General features: G+C 36.6%; 1 protein-coding gene across 6 annotated transcripts; it reads right to left on the bottom strand.

Annotated features, from left to right (window-relative positions):
• Positions 1 to 20,764, bottom strand: LOC136030884 (uncharacterized). Of its 6 annotated transcripts, none has more exons than XR_010618379.1 (5): positions 20,747 to 20,764; positions 12,937 to 13,190; positions 8,094 to 8,275; positions 3,533 to 3,666; positions 1 to 266 (listed from the first exon to the last, which is right to left on the bottom strand). XR_010618379.1 is itself a non-coding variant. In XM_065709972.1 (3 exons), exons 1-3 carry the CDS (start codon positions 5,504 to 5,506, stop codon positions 132 to 134), a joined length of 402 nt encoding a protein of 133 aa, XP_065566044.1. In that variant the 5' UTR covers positions 5,507 to 6,048; the 3' UTR covers positions 1 to 131. The 6 variants fall into 6 exon arrangements, 1 of the variants encoding a protein (XP_065566044.1); XR_010618377.1 differs by lacking the exon at positions 20,747 to 20,764 and adding an exon at positions 20,634 to 20,740; XR_010618380.1 differs by lacking the exon at positions 20,747 to 20,764 and adding an exon at positions 20,634 to 20,740 and having other exon boundaries at positions 8,102 to 8,275.
• Between the last annotated feature and the right edge of the window lie 2,938 nt (positions 20,765 to 23,702).

The raw sequence follows: 23,702 nt of genomic DNA, 5'->3' as shown, positions 1-23,702 counted from the left end.
TTCTATTTTATTTATAGAAATATGTACTGTTCTGGAAAATGATTCTATATGTGTTTAAACTGTCCACTAGAAAAAGATTCACTAAGTTATAAAAATACTAAAAACTTAAAAAATGTCAAATGATCATTCCTTCAAGCATGGTACTTTACTACTAGTCGTTCACCAGGTAACCCCCAGACTGCACAATCCAAATTAAACAGAATCTTTTTCGCATATGTTGCAGCACTTTTTAAACTATACTGAGCGATGAACATCTCTCTTTGATCCTGAAAAGGGAAGAAAAATATTTGATCAGCGGAGAGAAACAAACTAGTTTTACATCTTTTTCTATTGAACATGATGAAAAAAAACCTTCGTACTTTAGCTATTTATTTAAAAAAATAAAGAAATAAGAATATACTATTTACCTAAGATACTTCAGGACACTCGGAGACACCAGACCTTTAATGAAGGCAATACGACGCGTGTAAGTTTCATAAATATTGTAAATTACGAGCTATTCCTCTGCGTGTCTTCTTTCAAACAAAATTGCCTTAATGATCTATGTTAAATTTAATGTTACATATAACCCATGCACGTGATTGCCATGATCCATGACAACATCTTGATATTGTCTCCAATTTGAATTACAGTATATCAGAATTAATTAAAAAACTAGCAGAAATTACCACGTATATAAAGAGGAGTTTAATGACCTATGCTAAATTTAAGGCTACATATACCCCATGCACGTGATTACCATAATCCATGATAATACCTCCTTGATTTTGTCTCCAATTTGAAGTACAGTATATCGGATTTAATTAAAACTAGGAGAAATTACCACGTATATAAAGAGGAGTTTAATGACCTATGCTAAATTTAAGGCTACATATACCCCATGCACGTGATTACCATGATCCATGACAATACCTCCTTGATTTTGTCTCCAATTTGAATTACAGTATATCGGATTTAATTAAAACTAGGAGAAATTACCACGTATACAAGGAAACAAAATTGCCTCAATGACCAATTTCATTTAATGTTACATATAACCCATACACGTGATTACCATGATCCATGACAACACCTTCTTGATGTTGTCTCCAATTTGAATTACAGTATATCGGAATTAATTAAAAAACTAGCAGAAATTACAACGCATATAGAGGGGGTTGGGTCTTCTTCAGTACCTAGCTCTTTACGCCAAAGTTTGATTTTTTATTCTAATAATTAGGAAAGACTCCTGAACCATAAGGGTTGTTTTTATAAAGATGAACTTTAAAAACTACAAAATGATGATAAATGTTAGATTATTATATTTCAAATTTCCTCCTCCAAAATTTATGCATCAGATACGACTGCCCCATCAATCCCTCTCCTCTAAGAGCACCTGTGGGGACAGGGATGTTAGAAAACTTGTGAGAAATACAAGACTAAATGTGTATTAATTTAATTTCGGATAGTTTTTAGGGGAAAAACATGTCTCTTTGTTGAAAGGTGCCGTCACAAATATGAGCCAAAGCTGATGTTGGACTATTAATTGGATCGCGTTTGTTAATTAATTTGGTCAAAGCTTTCACTGTTAAAATTGTCTTCACTTTTTATTCTTGTGTTGGTAAAAGAAGACGTAGATGGGAACCTAATCCCTTTTCAATACATTTTTCTTCTTGTTCAACTTTTCTTTGTTTCACAACGTTAGTTCTCAGCCAAAAAAAGAAGTAAGGAACTCTTCCCTGTATTGGTTTATTAGCCTGGTACAACCAATTAAAATTAATACAGCTTATATTTTTAATAAAGTTATAAAACAAATCTAAGTTGAGAGCTAAAAAAGCTGGCTTTTGCTTAACCTCTTATTCTGGATTAATAATTTACAGAATAGAAGCCCAGCTGCCCCGATCCTGGGACCACATGTGCATTCTTTCACCTGAAGGGGATGGGTGTACCAAGCGGTTAAAAAGTAGCCTGTTTCTTCCCTAAGTCTTCAATAGGATATTTTTCTTCAAGCAATAACGAAGCAAAGTTACTATTTAGCAAAAGACGTTACTCGGTTAAATTTGAAAACACTGTAGAATACATAAATAAACAATGGACACACATCAAGCTATTACTCAGCTATTACTAAGGCTGTCAACAATGAATTGGTGCAGACGACAGTGGTGTTCTTTAAACACTTGGGGTGGGTGATTGTGAGTTTAATGACCTTGGATTCTTTACTTGCTTTACCATTAATATAAAAATGCATATCCCCACTATTCCAGCAGCCCTTTGCATCGCGGCGTTCAGTTGCATGTGATTTGAAAATACGTCTTATCAAGTCAAAAAAAAAAAAACTCCCCTGATTGAACAACAAGAAAAAAAAAATTTTTTATATGAGCAGTAGTTATATGTCCTCTTATTTTTCTTCGTTGCTATTGAGCCACAGGAACATCATAGGGAGCGGTTTAAGGACTCATAAAAGACAAATCTTATTTCTTATCGTTTTCATATGCATAGACTCGAGAAAGTGCCACATGCGCAATTTGGAAAGGCTAAAAGTGCGAATTTGGGCAATATTTTTCGAATGGAAAGACTGGGCCAGGCAGGGGGGGACAGAAAGAAAGACAGGGGGGGGGACAGACAAATGGAAGCGGGGGACCACAGGGCGGTCTAGACCAAATTCATGATCTTGCTTCTGGCAAAAAAAAAGATATAAAAGTCATCAAAATTGTATATAGGAGCTTGAAACCTCTACTGTATGAATCTCTTATATGCTAAATCCAATGGTGTAATTTTTTTAAAGATACCCTGATATTTTGAAGTTCCCCCTCCCTATTTTCAAAAATTGGTTAATTTTTTTATGGTCGTAGCTTTTAATGAGTGACATCAAACTTCATGAATTTTATTTATTTTGAATGAACTTCAAAATTTGATACATTTGATGTATCCATTGTTATCAAAAATCTGGTTTTTAGAGTTTTAGTTACTATTGAGCTCTATCGCTCCTAACTTACAATTCGCTACAATAAGCCATTTGATAATTCTAAAAAAAAATAACTGAAGGAATAGTCAGACCTTCCGAATTTAGAGATTTCATTAAGGGAACAGACTCACGAGTGCAGATAGAGTGTCGAGGATTCTGTTGATTACCCCCCCCCCCCCCCCACGTAGTTGTCTTAATTTTACCTGTTTGCGCCATCTATAAGCAAGACACTATTGATTTCACCTTAAACAAAATCCCTGTAACTTCACAGGGTTTTTTGCCTAAAAATGCCATAATCTTCACAAGTAAAAAGGAAGTTAATGTGTTAAATTTTTGCATAACTAATTTGAATTTCGTAAAGAACTTAGAACTGCTTACAGACTTGTATATTTCGGACTTTATATAAAAAAAACTAGCATAAATTTAAGTGGTCCCTTGCAAGTGCTTACAGGCTTGATCAAAAAAGAAACTGCAGTCTATTTTTCTTAATTCAAGTTTGTTATGCATATACCGTCCTTTCAAAATAGGTTAAATTTTATGTTTTTCATTTTATGTGCAAGAAAATTTAACATAATAAAGAAAACTTACAATCGACGATCTTGAGTGGTCGTCAAAATTACGACAGCACTCTAAGTCAGGCAACGAATGGCAGAGGTGCCGCACTTCCTCTTGTTTGACTTCTGGGGGATGGATTATTAGTAAATGGCAACTGGGCTCGTCATCTAAAAAAATTGAAATTATAAATCTAACGGCAAAACAAATGTAAAATATGTTAGAAAGAAACGAAAAAGAAGGTGAAAAGAAAGGAAAAAGTACTTAAGTTAAATAAAGTATTTGTTCGGTTATGATTTCTGCAAGTGAACACAAACTGCATACTTTTAGTAAGAAATGTTGATATTATTGGAGAGTTTCTAATTTTACTGATAATTCTGGTTTTCCTCCCTCAGTAATGGAGGGCTAATTCGACAAATTCAACAATTTCTTTATTTTGAAGACATCATTTTAAACAAAATATTTTCCTAATTATGACTCATTTGTTTTATTTTTGGTGTTAAGACTTGAACGACCTGATCAAATTAATTTGTAAACTCCAGATTCCGATCCTAAATTAAAGCCAAATATAGCTGGAGGTTTCTAGCTATTTTGTTTATTAGTCACTAACGAAGTTGTACTGAACGAATTGTGACCCATTTGTTTTATTTTTGGTATTAAGACTTGATTAAATTAATTTGTCAACTCCAGATACCGATCCTAAATTAAGCCAAATTCAGCAGGGGGTTTCTAGATATTTTGTTTATTAGTCACTAACGAAGCTGTACTGAGCTCGCTTTTGCCAAATATTACAACTTTTTCCGTGCTAATTAATATTGGGGCGCCTCCTTATCTTTTAATGATGGCTACTCTGTTCCCCAAACTGTTTCAGATTCCCTATTTTTGCAGATAAGAGCTTGAAACCTCTACAATATGGTTCTCTGATAGACTGACCCTGATGGTGTGATTTTCATTAAAGTTTTGTAGCTTTTAGGGCCCCCTCCCTTTTTGTTAAAATCAGGCATATTTTCTCAGGCTCCTAGCCTTTGGTGGGTAAAACTATCAGACCGATGGGTAAGACTTTCTGATAAAATCCAGATTACTCACGGATGGCAGTATCCAGAGGGTTGGGGGTGTGAACCTTGCCTTCCCCAAAGAAAATGATTGTCTGGTCGTAGAAATATAACAAAAATGTAATATTTTGATACGATTTTTTTGTAACTTGCCCCCCACAGCCGAAAAAATATCCTGGATACGACCATGTTCGTACGAACACAGTGCCAATTACTTATCCAAGTCATATTTTTTCCAGTCGAACATTATTTGAATTTAAATCATAAAATTTTCGATTGCCCAATCAGAAAAAAAAAATAAATTGAAGCAAAATTTTTAAAATAGAAAAGATGGAAGCTTGGGACAGCAGTTTTAATGTCTGTAAGATGGGTCTGGCGAAAAATACAGATAACATTAATAAACAATAACTGGGAACATCTTAGATGTATTGCAAGATTCTCAAACAAATTTCTCACCATCTGATTTTCTGCTTCTGTAGTGCACGTGTGACGCCACAATCAAAGGGAAAACCCAGGAGGTTTCAGATATACCGTACAGCAGGGTGGCGCTTTCCAAGTTCGGCAACTTGGAAACTGTGCCAAGTGTGGTGGAATTTTATGACACACGTGGCGTTCTGAGATCAAAACCATATGGTGGAAATTCGGCACCCCCTCGGGCTAAGGGTTTTATGCGGAGAGGGGGGGGGGGTGAATGAAGAAGAACGGATTTACCACTCCTGGAATTTGTCTAATGGTCCCAAATTAGAGTTTCATTTTATTTGGATCTAAGAACAATTTATAAGTCGGAGGAATAATTTTTATTCTCTGGAAAAAATTATTTTTTACCTGCATTTCTAAGAACAATTTGTAGGTTGGGTAATGACGAAGTTGTCGCAACTTGTAGGCTTTTTGTCTCCGGCACCAAGTGTGCTTGACTTGACGGTGGAACTTTCACAATGGCCAAATTCGGAACCGACATAGCTAAAACTGGAGAGCCATGGGGAGGTAATTGTAAAACTGGTGAGCCAAAAACTTCAATAAAACTTGTCTCTCCTCAGGATAAACAGAGAGTTTCAATATGTAAGGATTCAGAGACCCCACTACTGTCAGCTGTTTGCTTCAAAGCTGGTTTGATAATCATCTTAACATGTCATCACCAAGTTTCTCCATTAAAGTGAATCAAAACGTTTGAGTGGCTTAATTTTTTTATTTTTTTTTCGTGTGTTGGTAAAACTGTGTAATGTTTACAATATTTTTGAATATGATTTTTTTTGTGACATCTAACGAAGTTTCTTTTATTTAGAATAAATTTGGCTAGGGCTCTGAAACTGGTGTTTTGAAACACACACATCCATTAATTCATTAACACGAACAGCAGAAGGAAAACATAGTGTTGAGTGAATATCACTTGAAAATGCTTAACTTTTAAAATTAAAGGAAGATAGCCTTTTAAAAATTAGAGTAGTTTTCCTGATTAAATAGTGTTTGTTTAATCAATTAAACACTTTTAGTTTCGGTGAGACCACCCCCCCCTTCCCTAATATAATATTCTCAAATTTAGATTAGAATAAACCCCGCAATTTATGTTCTTGTCAAGATCATTTTGAGATTTCTTTGGGGAATGAACCAAAAAACTCTTCAAATAGATTTTATTACAAGACACGTATTCACTTTCCCTATAAACACTAGAAATTCTATAATGGATCTAACTAAATCTCAGATGCTGTTTAAACAACCTCTATGTCATTTTGTTTTCAAGCAGGATTTCTTATATATATGATCTTTTATGAATAAATATTGTAATAAGTGCTGAAAAAACTAAAATATTACAGACGGATCGTTATAAACTACACCACGAAAAGAACAATTGGGGAGGAAACGATAATTACTGGAACTAGGAATAAATCGTGGTAGGTAGCAGCACGGCATTTGGAAGAGAATGAGAAATTTTTATCTTTTATTCTTTTATATTATTAAATACCAACACGACTAGCTATCTCTCTCTCAAAGTATATTTCATAAGCCTACTTTCGATGTCACTGTACCAGGTACACATCAGGGTCCAGTATACACAACAATTAAGAACTCTGGATTACTTTTGTGAGATTCTAGAATAAAACTTTGAACTCCAGTTCTATTTGAAAGAAAAATTAAAAGGTTTCGCTAGAATATCATAGAATTGGAATATTATAGCCAAGTTTAAACACTATTCGTAGTTTTATTATTCTTTTTATTTATCCTTTCCAATTTATATCCTTTCAGGTTAAGCTTTTGAAGTGTTGCAAATGACAGCAAAATGTAAAATATGTGCCCGCCCCCCTCATCTAGAAAAATACTGCTGAAATTATTTTTTAGTGCTTTTATCAGAAAACACCATAAGAAAGCCCCCCTCCCCGATTTTGAAAAGTGCTTGGATAGTTCTCTAAAAAAAATTACCATCCCCCTCCTTTTTGAATTGGAATTCTTATGTGAATTGCAACTCCTGCAAAAAAGCCTCGCTTTTTCTAAGCACATGCCAAATTGTCTGTATTCTGGTCTGTAGGAGTAATAGTTTTTTTGTTGCTGTTATTTGGGTTGACACCGGGGTCAAGGATAAGACTGTAAGATTAGCCAGTGTAGATCCAGCTTTCAATAGTTGCTTAAAGAAACATTAGGGAGAACACCCCAAGGATGTTGGATGATTTGGCCCCAACCAGCCATTGCACTTCCAATCACAGGCAGTAAAATTGAATTTCACTCATGCTTAAAATGGAGATTCAGAGAATTACCCGAGCTTTTGGAAGCCTTAGTAAACACATATTTTCACTGAATGGTCATATATTGCTCCAAAATTTAGGAGAGTCCAAACATTGCTTAAAAGATAACTTGGAACTATTACACTTGTAAGCAAATTTAAAAACGGATAAAATAAATCGTAAATGCAAGAATTACACGTTAAATAGTGTCAAATACGAAACCAAACCAGAATTAGAAAAAAAATATGCAGAATTGCCAAACTATACTCACTTTGTCAGTCCTCCTATTCCACCAGACAATTTCAGTCCGACTTTTTCCTCCCCCCCCCAACAGAAATTCATTGTGGCATTTATATCATTGATCGTCCAATTATAACTCAAAATATACTTCAGGATCGCATTATTAAAAACAAATGAGTAATGAATAAAGGAATGCCAAAAATTGTACTTCAGTTTAGTCATTGAAGAGTTTAAACGATTCAGAATTTTTAATAAAGATTGGTTCTTTTCTCAATCCAGTCCTGGCTTCAGACAAAAGAAGTTTGTCTGAAGAAGGCTGCAGAAAAAAGAAGTTTTAAAATAAGGCCCAGAAATTTTTGAACCAGAAAAGAAAAAAAAAGGAATTCTGGAGAAATATAATATTCGTCAGATATTTAAATGTCTTGAGTAATCCAAAAGTTCATCCTTAAAAACTAAACTTTGTTCGCTCACATATGATAAGAAACAGTTAGGTACAAAAAAGGAAAAAAGGAGGGAGGGCTGCAGTAAAAAGAAGTTTTAAAATAAGGCCCTTCAAACCTACTTATATATAAAAAACGAGAAAAATCATACAAACGAACTTAAAAACCCAGATGATTCTTCTCGACTTATATCTTTTCATAATTGAATTTGACAACAAGTCGATGAGATCTAGGGCAGTCAAATAGATTTAAATCCAGACCGTCCAGTTTCTCCCTATTATAAGCAGCTGCGTTTGTCGTGCTGTAGACTGCGACGAAGGTCACACTATGATGCTGAAAAAGGAAGAAAAACATTTGTTCAGTGGAGAAAAACAAACTAATTTTGCACATTTTTCAATTGAATTTATAATCTGAGTCTCACAAATATTATGAAATACGAGCTATTTCTCCGAGTGACATCTTTTTAATATTACTAGAAAGTTATCGACCTATGCTACATTTAATATTACATATAGCCCTTGTATAAAAATACCATGATCCATGACAATGCCTCCTGGATTTTGTCTATTATTTGAGCTACAGTATATCAGAATTAATAAAAACTCAAAACAAACACAAATTAATAGGTAAATAAGAGGGGTTGGCCCCTCCTTATTACCTAAATCTGTACGTTCAAAAATTAGTAAAAATAAGCCAACTAATGATGCTTCACTTGGTTTGAAGGATATAGAAAACTTGCGCTTTACTGAAAACACGAGACAATAAAGAGAAAAAACTGAGACTTATATATTAGTTTGTTGGTATGACGCTACACACTAACTCTCAACTTCTAAATCAATATTCTTTTTTGCTTGGATTTCGTGCTTTCAGTAAAATACTAGTTTTATATTGTCCTATAAACATAGGGGAATATCATCAGTTGGTCTATTTGTACTAGTGTTATTGATATATAGTACTGGCAAACAAACCAAAATATGGTTCGACCTAAAAAAAGTACAAGATGTGTGTTGATCTTTGCAGCAAACAAAGATCAACAACACATCCAAAGTTGCACATTCTAGGTCGATAATAAACTAGATTTTTTTTCTTGTCGTTTCATTTTTTTTCAGTAAAAAAAAAATTATACTCTTGGCAAATATTCGTTTTTTTGTATATGAAGTACCTTCCCAGTATAAAATGAAGAGCTGAACGTTTCACAGTCATCAATATGTGATTTTATCCTTCTTATCGTTGTGACCTCTTTTTCCCCATACTATCAGAAAACAGCTATTCTGACATAAAATGATGAGCTGAGCCCAAAAATAAAATTACCATAGCCTGATGAAGTTTCTACTAGAAAACCCGTTTCATATTCATCAACATACATTTTTTATATTTTCATTTGACATGTTTCTTTTAGCACTTATTGTCCACCAATTTGTCAATTTTTGGGGGAAAAAATGAGCTGATAAACCATGGTTGGATCGTTTAAAAGACCGATGAACGCAATGAAGGCGGCGACACCACTATCATTTCTTTCGTACGCAATAAATTATATCAACGTTTCGTTCGAGTGATTTCTCGGATAAAATATAAAATCGCAAAGCGACTTTTAGCTCAGATAAAGCCGTAAGCTAAAAAGTCACAATTGAAAATCACCTCGAGCAATCATTTGTTAAGTCACGTAATGCCCGTGTTTGATATCACTAGTTTCATAGACGATTTCTCGTTTCTAGTATTTTTCATGTTTTAATAAACATCTTGCAATCACCTTTTTTAAAGCCAACCCATGAGGTGATGGAGCCGGCGACTATCAGATTCAGGATAACTAATTATTAGATCTGAAAACCTACAATTTAGCCAGCAACAGATAGTCAGGTAAAAAAAGGGGGTCCCGACGACGAGAAGCGCGAACATATCACATTGATGACAATGAATCTTTTTTATACCGTACACCAAATTTGACTTTGTTTTCGCACTTATTTCGTCTTTTCACATCGGAATAATAATTTAGTTCAAGAACAAGAGCTCATATGGCACTTGTGACGAGGCCGGACGAGCCAAGAGCTCATATGGTATGAGCTCTAGCAAAATTCTAAGAATCAATAGATTGATTCCAAAGGAAAATCAGACGCTTAATGCCGGTTGGGATTTAAAATAAGAGCTCTGAGTCACGATGTCCTTCTAAATATCAAAATTCATTAAGATCCGATCACCCACTCGTAAGTTATGAATACCTCATTTTTTTTAACTTTTCCTCTCTCTTCAGCCCCCCAGATGGTCGAATCAAGGAAAACGACTTTATCAAGTCAATTTGTGCAGCTCCCTGACACGCCTACCAATTCCTAGCACGTGCAGAAGCACCAAACTCCCAAAGCACTGAACCCCAACCCCTATCTCCCCCAAAGAGAGCGAATCCAGTACGGTTACGTCAACGACATATCTACAACATTTGCTTATTCTACCCACCAAGTTCCATCCCGATTCCTCCACTCTAAGCATTTTCCAAGATTTCCGGCTTCCCCCTCCAACTCACCCCAATGTCAACAGATCTGGTCGGGATTTGAAATAGAGGTCTGAGACAGGAGTTCCTTCTAAATGTCAAATTTCATTAAGATCCGGTCACCCATTCTCAAGTTAAAAATACCTCAATTTTTCCCAAATCAGCACCCCCCTCCCCTGATCTCTTCAAAAGTGAACAGATGAGTTCCAATTATGTCAATCACGCATCTATAATTTGTGCTTATTCTTCCCATCAAGTTTCATCCCGATCTCTCCACTTTAAGCGTTTTCCAAGATTTCTGTTTTCCCCCTCCAGCCTCCCATGTCCCCGGATCCGATTCGAATTGAAAATGCAGCTTCTAAGACATAAGATCCTTCTATATATCAAGTTTCATTAAAATCCGACTACCCATTCGTAAGATAAAGATACCTCAATTTTTACGTTTTCCAAGAATTCCGGTTTCCCCCTCCAACTCCCCGCAATGGCACCGAATCTGGTCGGGATTTAAAACAAGAGCTCTAAAGCACAATATCCTCTTAAATATCTAATTTCATTAAGATCTGATCACCCGTTCGTAAGTTACAAATGCCTAATTTTTTCCCCTTTTTACGAATTAGCCCCCCTCCTAGCTCCATCAAAGAGAGTGGAACCAGTCCAATGTCAGTCACGTATCTTGGACACATTTTTAATCTTCCCACCAAGTTTCATCCTAATCTCTCCGCTTTAAGTGTTTTCCAAGATTTCCAGTTCCTCCCAATCCCCCCCCCCCCCAATGACGCTGGATCCGGTCGGGGTTTAAAGTAAGAGATCTGATTTACGAGGTCCTTCTAAATATGAAATTTCATTCAGATCCGATCACTCCTTCGTCTTATTGTTCCCACCAAGTTTCATCCCAATTCCTCCACTCTAAGCGTTTTCCAAGATTTTAGCCCCCCCCCCCACAACTCCCCCAAATGTCACCAGATCCAGTCGGAATTAAAAATAACAGCTCTGAGACACGACGTCTTTCTAAATATCAAATTACATAAAGGTCCGATCACCCGTTCGTAAGTTAAAATTAACTCAATTTTTCTTTTTTTTTCTGATTTAACCGTCCCCCCACTCCCTCCAGATGATCGAATCGGGGAAGCGACAATTTTTAATTTAATCTGGCCTGGTTCCTGATATGCCTGCCAAATTTCATCGCCCTAGCTTACCTGAAAGTGCCTAAAGTAGCAAAACTGGGACCGACAGACAGACCGACAGAATTTGCGATCGGTATATGTCACTTGGTAGATACCATGTGCCATAAAAACAAACAATTACCGGAACTTAATTTTTTCACTAGGAAAGTGAAAAAAAAAACTGAGACAATACACAAAAAAAACCAGTTTTGCTTCGACCTAGAATGTGCAACTTTGGAAATGTTGCTCAGCTTTTTTCCCTCTTCAACATGGTGTAAAGATCATTTCTGTTGCAATTGGCTTGGGATTAAACTCTAGTTTGCCTGCACTAGTATCTTAGATAGACGGTGAAGTAAGTAACAATTCCTGTTCGTTTTAAACTCAGCCTCCACTCTTTACGTCCCTCAGAAAACCTTTGCTTTTTATGGCACTTGGTATTAACCAAGTGACATATATCACTCGCAAATTCTGTCGGTCTGTCTGTCTGTCAGTCCCGGTTTTGCACTTCCAGGTAAGCTAAGACGATGAAATTTGGCAGGCGTAGCAGGGACCGGACCAGATTAAATTAGAAATAGTCGTTTTCCCGATTTGACAATCTGGGGGGGGGAGTGGGGGCCCGTTAATTCGGAAAAATAGAAAAAATGAAGTATTTTTAACTTACGAACGGTTGATTAGTATTTATTACTAATAAAACCGTTGGTAAAAAAAAAAATAAAAGACTCTAGTTTCCTTTTTGAGTAACCAAAAATTGAAGGGAAGCTAGGCCTCCTCCCCCACTCCTTTTTTTATCAAAATTGTCCGATTTAAAATCATGAGAAATCTATTTAGCCTAAAAAATTTAATATGGAAATTTCGTTTTAATTATTCATATGCGGTGAGCCAAAAACATAACATGCATTAATTCAAAAACGTTCATAAACTAAATAAAAACAAGTTTTATAACTTCAAGTAAGGGGAAACATTAAGATATAAAACGAACAGAAATTTTTCCATACATGAAAAGGCTTACCCCCTTCTAAACGCCTCGCTCTTTACGCTAAAGTTTTTTATTGTTTTAAAAAGTAGAGTTGTGAGAATTAGTCAAGCTTTAGCGTGAAGTGTTGTAGCGATGAGTTGTTAATATTAGTAATAATGAAATTAATCGGCAAAATTTTACATAACAAATTTTAAAGAACTTACCTCTGCCTAAGGGCTAGATAAACTAGGAACTAGATAAATTAGATAAAAAGGAACGGAGAGCTTTGTTTTGATTCGAGTATATTACGCCAAAAACGTCCTTTCATAAGTGGATATTACAAATTGTTGATTTTATACGTACTCAAAAAACTAGCATAATTTAGAAACCTTACCGCTGGTAATCTTGAGCAGTCTGTGGTTTTGTCAGAACGGACTAACCCAGGTAAAAGATTGAAAAGATTCGCAAGACAATTTTGTTTGATTGTGGATGGAGCTACTACCAATAGTTTACAGGAATGCTTGTCATCTGAGAAAGAGTGAAATAATATATCACACGGCAAAAAAAAAGTGAATGAAATAGCAGTCTAAAAACCCAGCAGACTTGTGATAAAATTTCGTTACTTGTCCAAGCTTCTAAGAACGATGCCTGAAACACAAAGGACGTTTAATTAGAAAAGAACGCTTTTTTAAAACTGCTTAAAACTTTACCGCAAAGAGCAAAGTATGGAATAGGGGGTCAACCCCTTCATATGGAGAATAATGTCTGTTGGTTTTGAGTTTTATGCTGCTCCTTATTTTCAACTGAGAAAAAACTGTTCATGCATATTAAATTCGTTTTAAACTATACTGATCTAAGTACAAACAGCCATTGTATCATTGTAACATTTAGCCAAGGCTGGTTTGAAGCTAAAAGTGAGATAATAATTTTTTTTTTCAACTGGAAGTAATGAGCAGCATTAAAACTTAAAACAAACACAAACTATTATGTATATAAGGGGGTTCGTCTCATCCGCAATACCTCGCTCTTTACGCTAAAGTATTTTTAGTAATTTCAACTACTTATTATATGGCCTTTTGTAATTTAATGGTCATTCGTAAAGATTTGGAACAAAATTCAAGCTTTAGTGTAAAGAGTGGGGTGCTGACGAGGGGGTGAACCCCCTCAGATGCGTAATAAATACATACGAATTTAGAAGTTTGTTACTTAGGTTATGTATATTCTTACTAATAAAACGTTTGTAAAATTAAAAGTTCTAATTGCCTTTTTAAGTAATCAAAAAATTGGAGGGTAACTAGGCCGGAGGAGGGAAAATGTTGAAAAATGAATATAAACAACTCCCTCCTGAATTCTGTAATTTAGTGACATCAAAAAATGATTTGGTTGAAAAGGTATTTCCAAATACTCTAACCAATTATAAAAATCATAAATGGCTAAGTGGACGAGCGATTCTGGCAGCCAAGAACAAAGACGTCCACGAAATCAACAATATTATTCTGACCGAGATTCGAGACCAGTCAACACAGCTCAGGAATCAAATGAAGCGGTTAACTATCCATCATAATTTTTAAATTCCCTGGATCTCCAGCGGATCTCTAAGAATACCAATAATACTGTTGCGAAATATTAGACCGGAGGAGGGAAAATGTTGAAAAATGAATATAAACAAATTTCTGTTTTGAGTAAAAGTTTTGAGTAGGAGTAGGCTATGTTTTGGTAAACGTTAAACTGTTCTCTTCAGAACAGTGCTGACAAGCTAGAACAAACAGAAAGGGTTAAATTTGTAGTTGACAACTTTTTGTCAATTGATATTCCCCTTTAAGTATTCTTCAAAAGATTCAACATGATACCCAAATCAATTCTTGGGATATGCCCTTTGGACAATCTACCTATGCATAGTTTGTTTTGATTTAGTTCAAATTTCCCCTAAATATTCTGTCAAATTTTTACCTTCATATGTATAGACCTAATTTTACTAGAATCATGTGGTAGCATGGTAGTAGTGGAATCAGCAGTAGCAGTAATAGTGTATAATTATTAGTAGTAACAGCAGCATTAATAGCAGAAGTAACAGTTTAGCTACATTTTGCCTGTTGGTCAACTGAACATCCCAGTCATTATGCCCCTGAAGTTTCTTCTTGGTATGATAAGCTGTTCAAAAAATATTAGTGATATACCCATGTCAGCAATCTTTATACATATAGTATGTTTTGATTTAGGGAATAAACGCCCCGCTCTTTACGCTAAAGTTTTTTACTGTTTTAAAAAGCAGAGTTGAGAGAAAGAGTCAAACTTAATGGCAAAGAGCGGGCGTTGAGGAGGGAACAGTCCCTTCGAATAGGGAGTAATTTCTGTTTATTTTAAGTTTTAAAGTCGCTCCTTACTTTCAGTTAAAAAAAACTTTTTTTTTTCATTTAATACCTTTAAAGGATTCGAATAAAAAGCTTTTACGCTTGGCCACTCGGACTAAACCGTAAGCCGCAAATTATCACATTTATCTATAAATTTTAAACTATGCGCGACTGCAGTGTCGATTAAGTAGCTTTTTCGTAGTTTTTTTAGTAGGGCAATGTTCAACTTTGAAACATAAGATTTTTTGATTGAGGATTAAGTCAAGAGTCTATGTGCTATTTTTTGGAAACTGCAAAACGTTGGAGTGGCCTTGGGAAAGCAGTTTTCTGTCGGCAATGGGAATTTGGCTAAAAATACAAAAACATATGATCAGTAAAGAGCAGGTGGAAACAAATCTTTGTCAAAACATCGTAAGAGTCGAGACTACGACATGTTCATGGTATCGAAAGAAGCCAATTTTGATGCGAAAATTTGCACACGTGTTTCTACCCATAGAAGGCTACTTATAGCGTAAAAAAGAAAAGTTTTAACAAATAACTAAAGACTCACCCAACTGCAAACGTGAAAAATCATTGTTAACTATAGTGAGAAAAATTTCTTCTTCCACCTTTTTTTTTTAAATCCTGGGGGGCAAAAACTGCAAGCCAAATATTGGAAATGTTCCATTTGACGGACCTGTACCAGTTGGAAATCCTTCTAGAGGGACTGAAACTAAGCCACCAGCAGGAGACATCATAGAACCTGCTCTATTTGCCCCAAGTGATACTAAAACTCCTGTTTGCAAGCCCATGCCTGCTGAACCATTAAGCCCTGCTGCACCCTCCACACCATCTGAAGTTTGTAACATTGAAGGATCCATTTATTGATAGTGTTTTTCTCAACAGACAGATTTGAATTAATTTAGCGTCAGTGTTGCCAACGCTTTGGAAGAAAAAGTACCCCAAAATGCCCAAAAATTGAACCACTGATCAAAAAAATTGTGCCATGTCTATTTTTTTGGCGAGTTGCGCTACGTGCAACACGCAAAAATTTTTTGCTCTACACGCAACACGCGGACGATCGGAGAAGTACATTACAATAAAGAGAAGAAAGTATCAGATATCTTCTTTCAAAGATATTTGGGAAATCCCCTTTCCCCTGCGGAGACCATTTTTGAGTCACTCCCGCAAATAGCAGAATTTCTATTCAATAGCGAACAATTGACAACCTTATTATTTTATCGTCAAAAACTGAACTAATTGAGACATTTCCAAATATACGTATAACATACGAAACACAACCAATTAGGTACATTTGAGGAACTTTGACTTATTTCAGATAATAAAAAAAAACGAGAAACAAGAACTGCAAGTAAAACGCGGAGAGACCGACGGGCGGACATAAACTGCAATAAAAAGCCTATCGGGCACTAAAGATCATCATCCGAGTCAGAAACCGTAACGGCACTCGCAGCAGCAGATTTCTTATATCCTCTTCCAGTGCTTCTCCAGTTAGGGTGTGTCACCATGCTCATTGGGGGCTTCCAGTCCTTGATAACAACTCTCTTAGCACCCAGAAGAGCATTCAGGGTAGTAAAGCCGATTTTGATTCTCAACTTGGTCTTGTTGAGATTGACATCAGAAAAAGTCATCTCAGCACAAGCAGAAGAATGAGGCAGGATCAGCATTTTCATCGTGAATTCACCCAAGAACGGAAAACTTTTTATTTGAGGACTATCACACCGTTCTACTACTTTACAACAGAAATGAACCCGGTCAGAGTCTGCATATTTTTTGAGATCAGAGCAAAATGGCAGACGTTTCCATTCCTTGGCAAGATTTTCTACATCACTTTCGTTGGCCAAATTTGGAAACTGGGCGAGTAGTGGGACAATAATCAAGTTCCCATGGTCGGGAGACATTGCTATCTTTGGGTCTAGTCTGTCCAGGTTTTTAGTCGACGAGTACTTCAAACTGAAAAACCTTTTCCTTATTTCGTCGCTCAGTTTCATCAAGTATTTTGTGCATGTTACTTGAAAGCAGTTGCAGCTGATAACAAAATCTTTTTGTTGATGAAAAGGACCACTACACGACTACCACAATCTACTTCTTTCATATCTCGGAAATGCTGTGGGTCCCTAAGCTGTATCAGAGATGCTTCTGTTTTCTCCATGTACAATGGCTTCAAAAAATGACTGACAATTGCTTTGTACAGCTCACTAACCCGATTGTAGAGAATGTGAATTTGTGTCTCCTCCAACTGGAATTGTCTATTCAGGTCCGTAACAAACGGTAGCATGTATGCTAGGAAAGCAAAATAGGCTTTGAAGATTGGTGACAGCAATTTCTCCAGAATAGCTGTGGCTTTGGCTGGCTTGTTCCCTTCTTTAAAGCTTTTACTCTGAAAGAAAAGTATCAAGCATTTCCATTGCTCGAGATAGCATAGAACTACTGGGAGTTGGGAAAGCCACCTAGTTGTGACATGGCGCAGAATCCTATGCTTGTCAAGCTCCATGAATTTCTGCATTTCAATGAACTCTCCAGCCCTTTTGGGGCTTCTGCCAATGTAATTATAGATGTCCTGACAGAATTCTTTGATGTCTGCAGGTAGTTTCTGACTTGCTGCACTAGCACATAAATGGATTGAATGGCATGTGCACCCAAGGACAAATAGGTTTGGAAAGTCAAGTTTGTACACAACCTTGTCCTCCCATCATGACAGATGCATTGTCTGATGCAAAACTGATCAGATTCTGCTTTGGCACTGTAATTTCTTTAAACAGAATGTTTGTTAATGCTGTGTGTAGATCTCCAGCTGTGCACAGCTGTACTTCAATGAGCTTCAAGAATGAGTCTTTCACTACTTTCTTCCATCCACCACTCTGATCTTCCTTCACTTCATTGATGTGACAAACTACAACCACTAGGCTTTTTGAATTACTCACATCAGTACTCTCGTCGATTATTACAGAAAAACAGTTTTTTTTTCATGAGGTGGCACAAGTCATCAAATGCAACTTCTCTGATTATCGAATTGATCACGTGTGTGGTTTTTGTGCGACCACGCTGAACTCCCTTTGCAATTTCAGAGTCAGGAAAAGCCCTCTTCAAGGTTTCAGGAAGCTCCTTCATGATGTTGATTGGCAAGTTATGGCACGCCACAAATCCACTTAAAATTAATTCCGCCTGTCTGATTTTCTGGCTACTCAAAAGTCTGTCCTTGTGTGCTTCCAGAACATCTGTAGTAAACTGGTCTATGGAGACTGCACCAAGAGTCGAAGACACTTTTTTCAAATGTGTAGGATTGCTCAAATGCCGCCTAATATGGAAGCTACTGCCTGACAAGTCAATGTTACACAAAATGCAGTGTGGCTTTCCTGTGGGCCCTTTACTGATGTAACGTTTACCCTTGGGGTCAATATTCCAGTTAGATGTCAATGTTCTCTTGTCTAATTTCGTACTTCTGGCACCCTTCTTTGCTACAGAAGCTGTTTGATGTTGAGCTTCTGCAACTGATGGTTCTTTGTCTTGGGAAGTGCTGCCGGGACTATCAACAACAGCTTCTACAGTTGAGGTCTCTGGGTGACCTTCTGTTCCTCTTTTTATGTCAGGACTTGCAGACTGCCTCACCTCTGAATCTGCAAACACCCTCCTCATAGCCAGATGAGAAGATTGGTCTCTAATAATTGTTGAAATATCTGAGCTTTTGTCTTCTTCACTGGTATCACTATTGTTGATCAATATGCTTTTTCTTTTCCCGACTGTTTCTGGAATTCTGTTCTGTGAGCTTTCAGTATCTTGTCTGTTGCAAGAGGGCTGAGAACTGGGGTCTGTAGAAATGAGAGGCTGATCCTTACTGACATTTGCAATTTTGGTCTGAGATGCATGTCTCCCAACAGGCTTGAAAAAGTGGTTAATAGATGGCTGTTCTTTGCTCATCTAAAACAAAACAAAAAATCCAAAGAATATTTCACAAACACTTATTTTCATTATACTCAGTATGTTCAGTCAGGAATTAAGCAAAACAGGCTGACTTCTGTCAAACCTTAGTAAGGAAAATAAAGATACCACCATTGACCCTATACTGATTGTTATGACTGATGCATATGGCTATTCAGGTCCAATTTTACAATGTAACAAATTGCTCACACAAAAACTGAAACAATGGAGTTAATACCACCATTGACCCTATACTGATTGTTATGACTGATGCATATGGCTATTCAGGTCCAATTTTACAATGTAACAAATTGCTCACACAAAAACTGAAACAATAGAGTTAATCTAACCTAAATAACATTGGTCATGTTTCAAGGTGGCATTTTGATTGAAAATAGCAAGAGAATTCTTCTTGGGATGAATTTTCGTGAAAGGGGGGGGTCACAAACTCCTGATTTGGGGAAAGCCTATGTCAAATGCTGGGTATATCTATTTTTTGATATACTCTATGCCTAATGCTGGATAGTGGATACACTATGCCAAATGTTGGATACTGGGACCCAATAAAATATTGATGATTTGAGTGAAACTCAGGAATCAACCAATCATAATTCATCTGTAGTGAGGTAGGTTAGGGTTAGGGTACCAACAACTATCCAGCATTTGGCATAGGGTATCCAGCTTTAGGCATAGGCTATGCCAAACGCTAGATATATCCAGAGTTTGGCATAGGATATCCAAAAATCAGGGGTTTGTGGTTGACTGGAATACTCCCAAAACAGAATTTGATCAGTGCTATCTAAAAAAAAAAAAAAAAAAAAAAAAATCAAGAGCAACAATGTTCTTTTATTACCATGTAAGCATAATTCCTTCAATGTATCCTATGGAATGTAGTAGGCCTACAGAGTCAAAGGGTTCCACATTTTTAATCAACCCTTTGATATTGTTGTTTTATAACAGTGGACTCCCCAATACCAAAGAAAGGGTGACATATCTTTTATAATCACACCCAATGCAAAAATAACACAACTCTTCAGCTTAGTGAATATAAAAGGGTCAAGGTTTTCATACTGCACCCAACAAGTTCACAGGCAGAAAAAAATAAATTAACCAAATCTTGCTTCAGCCCAAGTGGACTACAAATCATATTTGAGACTTTGAGAGTGCAAATGGATACCTCAGATGAACTAGAACTGACCCTTGAGTTTCCCCACAAAAATCCTGTTTAGCCTAGCCTAGGTAGGCTACTATTTCTACTGCTATGTTAGGTATATGGTATGGCCCCTTCCACAGAATCTCCACGAAAAAGTTATGTGATGACTGATTGAACTTACAGGATAGGATCCAACCTTGAACATACATTACCAAGTGGGGCTTCACAAGTGTTAGAAGGAAATTTTTTTAATTGTCAAGAAACAAAATCTAGAGACATAGGAACTACTTGGACTACAAAAAAATCGTGCCTATGTCAAGGCTTTGTGCTTTGCATTTGATTTTTTGTAACCTATCCATTCATACACAAACTCTCGTTTTTGGGTGTTGCTTTCACCCCAACAATATTGAGGCACCACAATGACAATGTTGCACTCATATTCATAATATTGGGGCACCATGTCATGTTTCAAGAGAATGTTACAATCTAACTGAAAACAAAATTTACAGTTCAGATTCTCATTTCAACAAATTTATCTAGGCAAACCCATGGCCCCATAATTTGAGCCTTGAGGATTTGTGTATGACTAAGCCTACTGCTCCTTCATGTGGGGATAATTTGTTCCAGTGTCTCTTGGCATGAGGTCCATGTGTTTTGTTGTATGCATACCTTGCTCAATTATCTAGGCTCACTGGCTTCCGTTGATTAGATAAAAGCTGTCAGGTTTCTTTTGAGTTTTGAATTTCGGCTTTTTTTGCGCCTTGCACCTATTTTGTACCTACCGTACAGATGGCTCTGCTGCTTCATGCTATATTATCAACGCAAATGGCCAACAACCTGGGTTGCCAAAGGGACAGTTTTAGTGCTTTTTTGACACTTTTTCACTCTGGGTGACACCGTGCCACTATTGGGTGAAAAAAGGCCACTTTTTGAAAAAAAGGACACTTTTTGGCATTTTTTCCAAATCAGTACCATATGTATTTATTTTCAGTTTTTTCTTAACTGCAGCTGCTTTTAATTTGTGCTTTTCAGGTTCGTTTCCGTCTTAGGGATTTTTTTTATCGTATCCGCACTGCTTTTCTTTTCAAAAGCGCAAAAATTCAAACGTGGTGAAACCTGTGAATTGTTCAAGAGAGTTTAGAAAAAGTTTTTTCGATAAAAAACTGAAGCAAGCATATTGCTGCTGGTAGGTAAAAGCTTAGGGTGTTTTATGACTTGTAGTCTACAGGAGTATGCAGAAGTTCGGCCTGGATAGTAGTTAGTAGCAAACTATCTGATCCTGATCTGATTTGCTGCTGCTTAATCATTTCTTGGACGAGGGTGAACCTCAGTTGATTTTCTGAACTAAGACATTAAGCTTTTGGTAAATATGCAGTTTAGTTTCACATGCATTTGAGAGGGTGGACCTGTTCCATATGGGCACAGTCTAACCCACAAGAAAATTCTCTGGTAACTGTAAACATGTAATACTGTCATTGACTGAACATCACATCTAGTGTGCCAAGTGCTAACTAAGAAAATGTGCTTTTTGTCCAAAGTGATGAAAGGATGCAAGAACAACAGTGAAAAATGTTTTGCTTTACATTCTGTAACCTGGTGGACTGTTTGAAGCAGAAACAGAAGACTGTTATCGAAACCAACCAAGCTTCCAAGCCATTTCATAAGCAAATTGGCAAAATTGTACCTACCCAATCACATGCAGTGTGGTCACAGTCAAAGGAACGCTCTGCAGACAAGGCTCCAAAAGATAAGGCATCCAAGATTCAAGCCTACATGAAAGAGCCTACATGAAAGAGCCTACAACTAAGGCATATCTGTACTTTCTGGCTTCTGTGCTTGGTAAGGTAAATACATTGAACGTACAGTTCCAGTCTGGGGACACAATGATCCACACTTTGATAACAAGCTTCAGATCGACATTGAAAGTGATCATGAGATGCTTCATGAAACTAGGAATCCTGAACAGAAGTGATGCTTTTGAGTTGCCTCTTGATCCCCGAAGCTACAAAGATGTGAAAGATGTGTTGTGTGGTCCCAACACAGAAGCTTAAGTGAATGAAGAAGGAGCATCAGGGAAAGCTGTTGAACAGTTTAGGCTGACTTGCTTGGGATTCTACGTCGAACTGGTGAAGCATATGAGAAAGTGGGTTAATCATAAAGACAAGACGTTACAAGCTCTCGAGTATTTAGACCCGAAAGTTACCATAAATGGAACTGTTGAAATGATTAGATCATTAGAACCATCAGATTTAGCAAACTCCTGGGGAAAAGTCAGAGCGAGATAGAGTCCGCTAGAGACACTCTAGAAAACCAGTGCCTGAGCCTGCCAGATTCAAAAGAAGAAATGAGGCTGAAGTCTGGTGGTGAAGAGCTAGTTTCCTCATCATCTTAGTTATGGAAGCTCTTGTTAGATGGGAAGAATCCTGACAGCACTCCCAAATTCTTTGAACTATAAACATTTATGTTGAACTTATGCGTGTTACCTCACTCAAGTGCTGGTGCTGAAAGATAATTTTCTCAACTAACAAACATTAAAACTAACTTGCGAAATCGGTTGGAAATAAAAACTGTGGATTTCCTCATGCATGTAAAGCAGATGGTTACTCGTAGTGCTGCGTTGGTGGAACGGTGTCAGATTAACAACTTTTCGAGGTGGTACTGCAAGGCTGACGACAAGGATGAGAAAATAGAGAATGAATCTGAACCTGACCTATTTACTGACCAATCAGAAAACCAAATAATGGAAATCAGAAAACCAAATAATGGAAATCAGATTGATGTAGCCGAAGTTTTTTTCTCCAAAATGGTTAACCACTAGAAATTGATTCTTTTTAATGCAGGAATTCTGCATTAAAGTTTAATTCTGCATTAAAGCATAAGCATGTCAGAACAAATACAATGATAAAATAAATGTTAAGGGATAAACATAGTTACAAAGTTATATCAATTATTAAAATGTGAAACAAAATAGGAAACGAAAGAGTTTTTGTACCTCATGGTCAACAATTGGGGACACAAGTCAAGTTGGGTATTTGGAGCTCTACAAGCACTAAGTCTTGCATTAGGAAGGATTAGGGGGTATTCTTTGAAGCGGGAAGAAAACGTCTATGATAGTCAGAACTAAGGCACTTGTGCCCAAAGTTCATGGTAAGGAAGTGATGTTGTGATTCCAATGTAGTGAGTTCAAGTCTAGCCAAACCTTCATCGTAAGTAGTATAGGACGTACACAGTATAGATATTATAGCTCTTTTTGAATGGTTTCAATTTTGAAACATTGGGATGTGGTTAACCCAGGGTGTCAGACAGGGCAAGCGCATTCAAGACAAGGTCTTATATAATAAAAATACATTATTTTAAGGTTCTTGATTGATTTGGGAACCGTTTGAGAAGGGAGAAATATTTAAGGAGGAAACCGCCTGTTTTAAATAAGTGAAAAGAGTGAGATTTCCATTTAAGGTCATTGTCCAAATGCAATCCAAGCAGCTTAACCATGTTTAAATTTGGAATGCAAAGGTAATTATTGATTGGGGGTACATTTTTTAAAAAGTAGAATAGCATTAAATTGCTTTTCAGTATGCTTAGATTGAGTTTAACATTGTCAAGGTCGTTCTTTAAGTTGTTAATGAGTGGTTCAAGTTTAACGCCCAAAGTGTTAGGGGTTTGACAAAGGTTAATTAATGTCAATTAATCTGCAAATTTAAAAGTGTTGTCAAAGTTTGGTAAAACATTGTTAAAAAC

The sequence above is a fragment of the Artemia franciscana genome, chromosome 9 (assembly GCF_032884065.1).
Source record: "Artemia franciscana chromosome 9, ASM3288406v1, whole genome shotgun sequence".
Taxonomy (NCBI): domain Eukaryota; kingdom Metazoa; phylum Arthropoda; class Branchiopoda; order Anostraca; family Artemiidae; genus Artemia; species Artemia franciscana.
This window is presented reverse-complemented; position numbering and strand designations above follow the sequence as displayed.